The 12,096-nt window shown below is 32.3% G+C and overlaps 1 protein-coding gene across 1 annotated transcript in view; it reads left to right on the top strand.

Moving 5' to 3' along the window:
- LOC116778774 (atrial natriuretic peptide-converting enzyme) overlaps positions 1 to 12,096 on the top strand; it is a 53,753-nt gene that overhangs the window by 32,379 nt on the left and 9,278 nt on the right. The window contains exons 7-13 of the mRNA XM_032672795.2: positions 2,187 to 2,327; positions 4,274 to 4,468; positions 7,272 to 7,404; positions 7,826 to 7,978; positions 8,229 to 8,447; positions 8,716 to 8,857; positions 9,215 to 9,393. Coding sequence (XP_032528686.2) covers positions 2,187 to 2,327; positions 4,274 to 4,468; positions 7,272 to 7,404; positions 7,826 to 7,978; positions 8,229 to 8,447; positions 8,716 to 8,857; positions 9,215 to 9,393 — 1,162 coding nt within the window. The remainder of the gene's footprint in view (positions 1 to 2,186; positions 2,328 to 4,273; positions 4,469 to 7,271; positions 7,405 to 7,825; positions 7,979 to 8,228; positions 8,448 to 8,715; positions 8,858 to 9,214; positions 9,394 to 12,096) is intronic.

Genomic DNA, 12,096 nt, shown 5'->3' with positions numbered 1-12,096 from the left:
ATGTGATTTTAACACCCTAGTACGGAATAGTTGGCAAATGGATTTTATGCACTGAAATTTCAGATAAAATAACCTTGACATTTGTATATAATATATAATATATAAAGCTCGCAATTATAACAATCGATAACATTTTTATCTGATCCGAACCAATATTGATTTTTATTATTAGGTATTGGCAGAGTTCCTATAAATTGTTATTTATATTTCATTTTACTGACGTTTTTCAAAAGTAAATAACATAAACTAATATAAAATAAATAAATTGAATACTGCATTATAATGAGAAACATTTACTGGAACAGCATTTTCCATGAAGCTAAGTGCAGTAAACTCTACATTTACTGTTACACCGAATGGTAGTTGCAATTAAAATACAGCGCTATATTAAGGACGCGGCGCTCATTCACGTATCGAGGTGTAATTATATATCAACGTATGAATTGTGTCATGAATTAAGTCTGTAAACAAATGGAAGATATATTTGTTAGTTGTTGTAAAGTACAGTACAGTACAGTAAGTATAAAACAAATAAATTATTTTTTTTTATTCTATTCTCCGTTAACAAAACTCCGTCTTCTGTGAATTATTCGCAAAACATTTTATTTCACACTCGAAAGAGCTTCCTGTGAATTGCACTTAATTTGATCGCAAGCCGCGATTTCAAACAAAATGGAATTGAAAATGTGGTTTTATCGGATGTTTCAATAGATTACGTCTGGCTTTAAATAATATCGAAATCGCATAACCATCGGATTAATATAAACGGTGCTATGACACCGAGCTTTGTGGCGTCAATTGAATATTAAGGTTTTAAATATGTTCAAATATTAAGTTGTAAGCACAACATACATAATATGGTATTACTATATTTTGATAAATACATTTAAATTTCCATATTATAATTGAATTTTGACACAATTATTTTCCCGAAAGTGATGGTAAATTGATTTATAAGAAATATTTTACTAATTTGGCATTTAGACTTTCGATAGGACCACAGCCACAGTATGAACATTAATATGGTCCATTTCATTACATTTAAATTCTCGATCGTATTGCCTTGTGTTAGATATGGTTTTGCTTTGCAGCGTGTTGATTAGACAAACACGGAATGAGGTAGACCGACGATGTTTACGGGTTTTGACTTCATTTCTTTGTTAATGAAATACCATTGATTTTTATCTGGACAATGGAAGGGTAAGGACTGACGAAACGGAATAAAAATCCACGGTATTTATTTAGGTCGTTTAGTTTATTTAAATCTTAATTGGATTCGAAAACATTTCGAAAAATTTTTATTTTTTTGCCGAATGCTTTTATAAGAACCGGAAGGACATATTCCTGGTATTTGTTAGACTTATGGATACGTGATAATTAATAAGAATAAATATTTGGCACCGCATTATTTTGGTTGAGAATGTCTTCAAATAACTAAGTGTACCGTCCAACCGTAAGCTAAATAAAAATACATTTCCAACCTTAAATATGTACGAAACTGTACTGAAGTCAAGCATTTTCAACATTGTTCATAAAAGCCGAATCGTAGACCCGCAAGCATGTTACCGCGGACGTGCGGCTTACATTATATCAAAATATTTTTAAAATGTTATCTAAAGGGAAAAACTTTTTATTCGGGAACTCGCTCTTTAAATAAATTTCATATATCGGTACGAACATTGGCATATTCCTCTCGGTTTGTTGTAAAAGATTTAGAAAAAACATTAAATGATATTATTTGTCAGTGACAGATAAAAATGTAAGAACCCGACAAGAAGTCTAGATAAATAACTCTCGAAACCAGCTCAACTCGAGCGGCGAACCATTTTTCACTTGAAATCCCAGCAGTTACCTCGACTGGCAAACTTAACGCTATCATGTACAAAGAATTCCGTGCAAAGCTTGCCGAGTGAATGCGATCGAATCGAGAACAAGCACTTCCGAACGGATTGAAACGCAAGCAAGATTTACATGAACCTATAATGCATTTGTTCTTTTAGCGATTGATGTAGAATGCCGTCACTAGCAATTTAATGGTATATTTGACGTTTTGTATATAAACTATTGTTGTTTCAAAAAATATATATATGTGTATATGAGAACTTATATTTTTTCGATCTAAAGAAATCTGTCTCATAAGCTAAGCAGATATAATTTTTATTATTTAAAGAATGTGGTTTACTCAGATGCTTCGTGATATGCGCGGCACCAATACCGACACCTCCGCTCACAAGTTTCGTCTGATGCAGCTCGCTCTCAACGCGGTCATGCTGCTAGCTATCACCGGAGCTTTGTTCGCATACTTTAAAGCGAACCCCGCTGTTCAGGTTGGTTACTGAAATAACAATCATTTAAACACACCCACAAAGTACCTCAGTATTTAATACTGAGACAATATTACTTTTATATTGTCACAACAAAACATTTTGTATTTCAGTTCTTTGTAAATGAACAATGTTTTGACGATTCAAATAATAACAAAAGCGAGAAACCGCAAAATAGAAGTCGGCAAGGTTTTCCGTCATTTATATTACTTTTAACAAATCCTTAAAACAGAAACAAACGTATTTTAATTCAATCTCACAAAGCTTGTTTGAAACAATCACCACGACGGGCCGCTATCGCCTCGGATAATTTCAGCGTTTGAGAGCACAGAGGGTGGAAAATTTTGAAAAGGTGTCCGAATGAATTAAATTTCATTGTAACAAAATTTTATGCTGACTTTATGGGAGAGATGATTCCTTGTATTATGTATTGTTAGTAAATTGTGTTCATAAAACATATTTAATCTAAGAAATATCTATAACCTAATGTTGAGATGGCTGAAAAGTTTCTTTAAAGTGACAATATCCCGGAGTGAGAGTGAGAGTTTCCCATGGGAAATGACTTGCAAGATATTTGCTAGTTCTCTACAGTCAATCTGACTCATCAAACAAACAGCAATATATTAAAATGCCAGTTTGCTTAAAAAGATTCTTACAACATACGGCCTAAGGTTAAATTTTATAAAAATGCCTTACAAAGGGCGACAAACACTTTTGGCATGTATATAAGTTCATACATAGTAGTTAGTTATTGTAATGACTTCTTTTTTGTCAGTTCTCTCTCTTTGTCAATAAAACAGTGCTTTTGTTATTGATTAAGGTATTGCTCTCTATTGTTTTACAAAGCCTTTGATGATCACGATAAAATATTTTTTCTAACGTTACGTGTTGTTTTAATTTTACGTTAAAATGAATTGAGATATATACAAAAATAACATTTTTATTCATACGCTCTAAATTTGAAAACCCCTTATATTATGAAATCATTATTGGCTATCTAGTATCTACCGCATCATATTAAACTTTGAGCTTAGTGTCCCAACAAAAGCACGTTTAATTATTGTGTAGGAATGTCGGGAGGCTATCTCGGCTGTCCCTCGAAAAAGTTAATTTCCTATTCAAGCCCTACCTTTATTTATTTTGGCAAAAACACGCTTGCGTAAGTTCTTTGTGCAGATTCAATTTTGTACAAGATAGTTATCCCTTTACCACACATTGAATAATGGAGCTTTAAATATAATGTGAATATATCACTGGAATGCTTTATGACAACCAGCCAGTTGCATGCACAAAGGATTATATAGCCAATGAAGAGGTTTTATTGTTTCACAAATGTCGAGAATATTAAAAAAATCATGTGTTTATATTTACTACGTAATTCGAATATTAAAAACTATCTAAAATGTTCAGATTAAGATTTTAATTAAAGGTGAAAAGTGATCATGAATTGTAAGTTTCACAGAGTCTTTGAGATTTATTTAAATATTCTTTGTACTAACCATTAGAAAAGCTTTAACATTTAAGTTCAGCGAGAGGAACCAAAAGCCTTTTTTTAAAAAAAAAGCTAATGGAACGATTAAAAGAACAGTAAAAAACTTTTATTCTTTAGCGCGATTTAGGATTTGATATCGAAATGGGTTCAAGATGTGATTAGTATTTAGTAGCTCGAAAATATTCCATACTCTCCTTATGCAGAAGTTTTTGTATGCGTGACTTAAGACATTTGTTTGATATAACTCTAGAATGGGGAAGCCGAGTAAACTTCAAACACGGGAATGAGGCCGATAGTAAAATCTAATTACGCAAAACCGTGTGAACCATCTTTAAACCTATTTTTTTTTTCTTAGAGTGTTTTTAAATAATAGATACTAAAACTAATTCTAATTATAGGATGTACAAAAATATTTTAAAGTGTTGTTGAAATGTGATATAATGTCCAATGTTCGTAGTATGTGTCTCAAGCTGTGAATTTGTCGGCGGCGGTGACGTGGCCGACGCCAACGGAGCCCCCGGGTGCAAGGAACCCAGCGCCAGGAGTCTGTCTGCCTGTCATCGTTACCTTCTGTCACCAGCACCGCATCTCCTACAATTTCACTGTTTTTCCAAATTACATTGGACACTTCGGACAGAGGGATGCACAACAGGTACGACTTATCATATAACGCAATAAGTATATTAACGGTTTCTGAAATGTAAGTTAATATAAAAACAAGATTTGATTTTATAAACAACTTAAAACAAAGTGATAGCATGAAATACATTATAGTTGAAAACTAAAAATTTTTACTTTATAATAAGTAGTCTGTAGAGAATCTTAGTAAAGTTGAAAAAATACAATTAATTACGGTTCATCAGAATACTAAATAACATTAAGAAACCACAAAACGCTAAGAGGTATTTAATTACATCGTATTAAGGAGGAGTCGCGAGTCGTGACCCGACACCACATCTCTGGATTATCTTCCCCTCACTACAACCACTCGTAATTGCTTCGAGCATTTTGACGCTCTCTATCGCTTCGCTGTCAATTAATTATGTCTAAGCTCTTGAACACACGGCAGCCCCGACTCTTATATAAAACATCACTCTTTGACATTAACTGGGAATTAATTACGAGGATGCAAACTTATATCGAAAGTTATAATATCAATTTTGAAAAATGCAAAAGTTTTAAATTGACAACATCTCATAAATGCATGTAATGATGACAATCAAAGATGAAAGTGGAGATGTGAGCGGCCTATAAACGACTCTCACAGGAATAAACTAATCTAATAAATTTATCTCAATGATCTTACAAAAGTGCATTACGACTGAAAATTAAATTGAGAAAAGAATCATACTTTAGCATTTCTCACGTTCATTTCTGCATTTTTTTTTCATTTTCACTGTCCGCTTCGATTTAATTTAATTTATACGATTTCCATAGCTTACTAAATATTTTATTAGAGATTATTTTCAATATTGCGAGTGAGAATTGTTGTATGTATATTTGCTTATATAGTTGGACCACTGATAATTATTAAAATTTAATAGTAATATTATATAAACCTAGCTGTTACCCGCGACTCCGTATGCGTAATAAAAACAATCAGAAACAATGAAAAAACTTAAGCTCCGTATGCGCCCTGCCTCCCACTCACGCGTTATAATTTCAGGATGGGGATTCAGGATCTTGATAAAAAGTACCTTAAATTACTCCTTATTACATCAACGAAATGCCAATAAAAGTCCCGTAAAAATCGGTCCAACCATTTCAGATATTAGCCGGAACAAACAGACAGACAGACAGACAAAAATTGTAAAAAATGTTATTTTGGTGTATGTACCGTATACATATTCATATGCACGTAGTAAAAAACGGTTATTTCAATATTACAAACAGACACTCCAATTTTATTTATTTGTATAGATATCTTTCTCGGGTACTCAAATAAACGAAATCAAACCTAAGGAAAAGAATCTACTATTTCAATGCAGTTTAAAATTAAATTATTTTTATTCATGTACTGAATTTCAAATACGTTACGTTCTTAAGAATAAGAAATGCGAGAATTTTCTAGAAAAACAGTAACTTAACAACAAATTCTGAACAAAGGCAATTTCTATTTTAATCGCAAATAATTCTGCAATATAAACCTACACGTTTTCATGTGTGTATTTAGTTCAAGTACTTTATAGAAGTTATTGACTATTTTTCCAGTACTTTGCATCCCTGACCTGAATATAATATAATAAATGAGATAATAGTAAAGTATAAACTGTCGGTACTCGTATGTAGTATCGCTCATGCAGATAAGGCACAATCCGCGACACGACGTCCCGGTGATTAAGGTTTGCTGCTGCATCAATCATTGTCAACGAACAAAGGCGTTTACATCCTGCTGCCGTGTCTTGCCGACAAAGGCTTATTTATTGGCCCTCGACATAGGAGAGTATTAATTCCAATGAACTGGTATGGAATTTCCTTTGGCTTAAGTTATAGCCAACATCTGAGCTGGTTAATTAATAGACTTGGAACGTGCCTCCTTATCATACATATGAAATTTTTCTAGGTTTCGCATCTGTTGCTACGAAGGGGAAAATAAAATGTTAAAGATAATTAGAACTCTTCAGATTTTTCAATAATAAAAAAAAACAAAATCTGACATAGGAATGGAATGGAATTCAGATTTGATTCTGGAAAATCTATTACAAGGACAACGCTACTGTGGTACAGATTACGGAGCTGGTTAAGTTCAATATTCTCGATGGCACTAAATATTCCCTTATATAATGAGATCTAAGACTCTCGCGAGTTTTATTCATATAAATATTCCCTTATATTTTTGTTAAATTATAAATTTCGAAAGAATATTTTCTCTTTAAGCTTTCTCTCCAGATTACATTGGGATAAAAACTGTTTTTATGTAACATTACGGAAAGTTTATCAATATTTCGTGTACTTAGAAGTTCGACTACACGCCTTCAAATCATTGTCAGCATAATGAGTGCTATCATAATCCAGGAAAGGTCGAATAAAACTCGTGTGATTTCATCACGCTAAAAGCTTTACACGTGCCTTTCGTAAACCTTGCCTCTGGCCGGATGCGCGTGTACATTGTAGAACGAAAGAAACGTCATACTAAAAAATGAAATAGGTACTGGTCGTTAATGATGTTTAGAGCTTCTTTTGGTTTAAAGTTGAGAGAATAACGAAATAGAACGAAGTTCTAAAAACTGAGCAATAAAGTCAATACCAAAACAGATAGACGGAGACATTTTTTAAGTTTATTAATATTATTAGAGCTAAACAGATTTTTTGATGCTTGAATTAGTCACTTCATCGTAGCGAAAAGAGTAACAGTTGACAATAAACAGACATACACTCTCTTACTGTTAACCTAAATAACAAATGTCGATATTCCGAAGAATTTGTGCACATGGTATAAGTGGAATGTTTCCTAGGACTTGGAAATTTACGATGCAGTTGTGGACGTTCGCTGCTATGAACTGACGGCGCTTTTTCTGTGTTCTTTATTTGTCCCCAAGTGCGGTCCACTGGGTCACATGGTCCGACCCTGTCGGAGTCTGTGTCAAGGTGAGGAAATCTAACTGGTATTTATTTATAAAACATTAACGAATATAAATTACTTCGATGATTTCTTTTGCAAACAAACATAATTAAAACGTATTCCTTCTTTAATTTTCAAATAAATCGTTTTACTTCATTCTTATTGTACCTATTGTTTGATTGTTGAGAAAATATACCGAAAACGATTATAATACGATTTATATTTTTATTAATTTACGTAAAGCTTGTACAAATATAAAGAAATCATATTTTGTAATAAAATGTTCTTCTTAATATTTAAGCGTGTTTTAATTAATTCTGTTAATCTAATAATATTCTGTTTGAAATTAAAAGTAAGAATGTAGAAAAAAAAATATTTTTTGTTCTTTATTAACATGTAAGTGTTTAATTGAAACACGTGTCTAAACATCCTTTATTTTCGAAACAGAAACAATGCGTCGTTGTGGTTTCTTTCTGGAAGTATTCGGTCTTTCGATGCCGGACTACCTTCAATGTGAAATTTTTCCGGAGTCTACTGACAGAGACGTGTGTCTTGGGAATAGAGAAGTAAAGGAGGCGCGATTTAGAGCTGCAAAACCAGGTATGACATTGATTGCATAATACTAGAAGTATACAAAAGATACAGTCATCAGATTATGCAATTACTATAATATTTATTTAGTATCGAGTTGTATAATATTGTTTCTAAAACATTTCAATATCCTTATAAGTAATTTAAATACCTTTTTTACTTTAGGACGATTGAAATAAGCGTATAGTATAACAATGCGCTAAAAAAATATACATTTCCTTCAACGTAAATACAAATATTTTTTCGATATAACAATCAGTGTGTCCAACTGGTTTCCAATGCGACATGAACCGCTGCATCCCCCACGACTGGCGCTGTGATGGACACGTGGACTGCGCTGATCGCTCCGACGAACTGAACTGTCGCGTCTGTAAAAGAAGCGGAGACGTCCACTGCGGAAACCAGAGATGCATCTCACAGGCACATCTGTGTGACGGGAAGATAGACTGCCCCTGGGGACAGGATGAAAGGAACTGCTGTGAGTGTTATTGTACTGTTGTTGTATACTTTAAATCCACATTATCATAAAATTAAACTTGTCGATAGCACTAAATATTTGTTATATACAGAGTTACAGAAAATGAAGACTTGTGAAGTAAAATATTTTAATCTCTAATGTGTATAAAAAGGTAGAACCATGATTTGTGTTATAATCTGTCGAACATAATCTACTTTATATATCTATTTTAAATTTCTTTTACTAGTTGATAGTCCTTTTACTAGTTACATTATGACTGTATTTGTAGTACGTCTAAGTAAGGCAAACGGTGACGTTGGTCGCGGGGAGCTCCAAGTATATCGCGCCGCCAACCAGTCCTGGTTCCCAGCTTGCATCACCACCTTGGACGATCCAACTGCTTCCAAACTGTGCTCAATGCTCGGATACTCGTTAGTACTATATAATTTTTTCAAAGTACATTCTCTAGGTATTCATTAAGACATTCCGTCTATATAATAAACCACTTAGCATTAATGCATGTGGTGCGAAACGGTAAAGTTTGGAAAGTTAATCTAGCTTTCATACAAAATCTAGTTTGACGGATTATATTTGAATACTATTAATGAATTCCTACATAAATATATAGAACTAAGTGTAAACTTCTTTAATCATACCGTGTGAATATTAAATAATTAATTTATAATTAAATGTAACTGACAAAATCATCTATATTTATTGGGTGAAATAATTATTCAGGTGGTAAATATAAATGTTTATTATTATTAAAATGACTGCCTGTAATGTAGTTGGGTCAACAAGAGTACGGTGGTGGGTGGTGCGGGCGCACGAGCCGGAAGCGGGGTGCAGGCTCATGGCGTGGCGCAGTCCTACCGAGCCTTCCAACGGAGCGAGGGAGGTCTATTGCGGGAGCTCAAAGACTGTCGCCACGACTCAGCCAGGGTGCACCTCGTCTGTGATCATTACGGTAAGCTATGTATATAAACTTTCCATCTAGGAAGTTTGTCCCCTCATAATAAGTGCTAACAAATAATAAATACAATTTTCTTCTTTATATTATAAAAGGCTCAAAACTACTTTATTTGACTTTAAAAGAATAGTATAAAATATTTTTCTTTCTTTCTAAACCTATCGTTGGTCCTTCAAAGTCTATCGGAAAAAAGTACAGAATAGAAAAGGATATTCAATTTTTAAATCTTTGGATGTCCATCCACCTCCGCAGACTTTTCTTTATGTTTGAAATGATTTTTAAAATTAAAATTTTTATCGGATTTTTTATTACTCTGGTGGGAGATTTTTAAGTTTCTTTTCAGTGTTATCGATCAAACATTTCAATAGATTCTAACTCAACCTTGAAGGATCTCAAAGATTAAAAGAAATATTATTATTTCTAGAATTATTATTTTCAAATGATTATTTGCAGCGTAAAAGTACTTTACATCAAAACGGTTTATTAGGGGATTTTCCTCTTTAAATGTGTGAAGTTTTTAGAATAGAAATTTTAACGAGAAATAAGTTTTATTCCCATTTGTGTTCTAAGTATGCTGCGTTCTAAAATGTGAAACAGTAAAAGCATTCTGACAGATAAAAAATAGAAATAAAAAGTACCATCTTTTTTTAATAAATGTATTTACTAAAATCCCAGAAATAAAATTATCTAAATTCAAAAACATGACATATATTCTTTAAAATAATAAAATGGTTTAATTTGTCAACAATATATTTTATAACATTTACTGTAATTCTTATCTGTGTCTGTATTTTATCACAAGAGGGATCCATGATCTCTTACCTCAATCTTAAATAATTATAAATACCAGCTTTTCATTTATCTGAAAATTTACGCACGCTCGTCGTCACGTACAGTTTTTACCACCTTCTTAAAAAATTATGAATGAACACGAATATTGAAATCTGTCAAAGAAGATGAATGGAAAAAGCAATTTAAAATATTATTTAATTATAAAACGCGGATAGAATAACGTAGTTGTGTTTATGGATGAGAATAGTGATTTAGCGCTAATCGGCTGGCGTTTCTACAACTTCATGTTATGAATTGGTGATAACGGCCTTACTTAAACGAATTTTAGTAGGGATCCAGTACACAAAAAATAGAGATTAAAAATTGAATAAACTAAAGGATCTTCTGTTTTACATAATATTGAGATTCCGTTACTAATTTTCTTAAACATACACAAAGAAATACAAATGCATTCCAATTTCCCGCTACATTTAATACAAACTCGAATGTTATAAAACGTTTTAAACATTTATTCCCATATTTGTAGTGTTTGTTAAGGCTGAGTTATAATTAATAGTAATGCTAAGCGCAATTAGCGTAATCCCGCACCAGCCGGCTACAATACACGCAACAGCTCTAACGTTATGCTCGCTTAGCTCGGTCAATACACATTGCGGCTTTAACACACTTTATGGATATCATATTGCTATAAAGTATTTACCCTTTTTGTGCAAATCGTACTCTCTGATTATGTAACTTTTTGTCCGTAGGCTCGTCTTGAGTTTTATTTTTTCTTTCAAAGGAATACGTTGTATAACGAGTCCCCACGAAATTGTATAATAAGATGAATAAATAACACATATTAAAGAAAGAATAATAATATTTATTTTTATGTATATTTCTAATCCTAACAAATTCAACTTTTATAAGAATAAAGTCCATAACTAATTTCTTAAGTCACTGGTACTCCTTAATTTCTCTGTTACGGTCCTTTGGTCTCACAGCGGTAGGTGTATCTCTTTATTTATATTACGAAAATAAGTTTGGTTTAATTAAAATTTTTCTTGCATGGAGTGGCGGCTGGCTTTCAAAGGGCTTTACCTCTGTGTAACGTTGTGGCTTTTATTAAAACTCTGCCCATCGGAATGTTTTATACACTGAATTATGTTAACACAGCGCTTCACACTGAAACCTCATTTTAAAAGTTATGCTTTCTGTCATCGCGAACTGGACCGAAACCAACTGGAAGATGTGCTTTATTTTTAAGATGAGATATTACTTTATCATAAATATTACCTTAATATAATCAATTCTAAATATATATCCAATTTTATTTTAAAAGTCTGTTCTATATTTAGGTCCATCATATCCTCGGAAGAGGTTCTTCGGAGATTAAAATTACTCAATATTAGCCACTTGATTTGAAAGTCAAGTAACGTAACGTAAAAATTAAGATTTTAAGATATGAAGAATTTAGATCAAAGTAGTCCCGTTTATAAATAAACTGACAAGTACCGTTTTTATAATCACTGCGTCTGTTAACAAATTCACATTAGTAAGATTTTAATAAGGCGATTGAAAACAATCCCTAATGTCTATATACAGGTTCACACTATTGTGTGGGTAGGATAGTTTTATATCACATTCGTATACTATTAAAATATATATATTATATATGTCTTTTGAAAATTATTTTAAGTCATTTAAACTTATCTAAAACTTCGAATGCATTGTACCGATGGAGTATTTCGATGACTATTATCGTGGGTATTGTTGAGAAATCAATCAACTTCATATTAGTAAAATATAATAAATTATGTTAAAAGCAAACATTTTACTTATTTTAATGAAATTAATATTTTTCGAATAAACAACGCGATTATGTAGTTTTTATTCTGAAAATATTAGTTTCATTTTAATGAATAAAAC

Source organism: Danaus plexippus, chromosome 6, assembly GCF_018135715.1.
Source record: "Danaus plexippus chromosome 6, MEX_DaPlex, whole genome shotgun sequence".
Taxonomy (NCBI): Eukaryota; Metazoa; Arthropoda; class Insecta; order Lepidoptera; family Nymphalidae; genus Danaus; species Danaus plexippus.
Note: the sequence above shows the minus strand (reverse complement) of the source record. Positions and strands in the feature narration are given on the sequence as shown.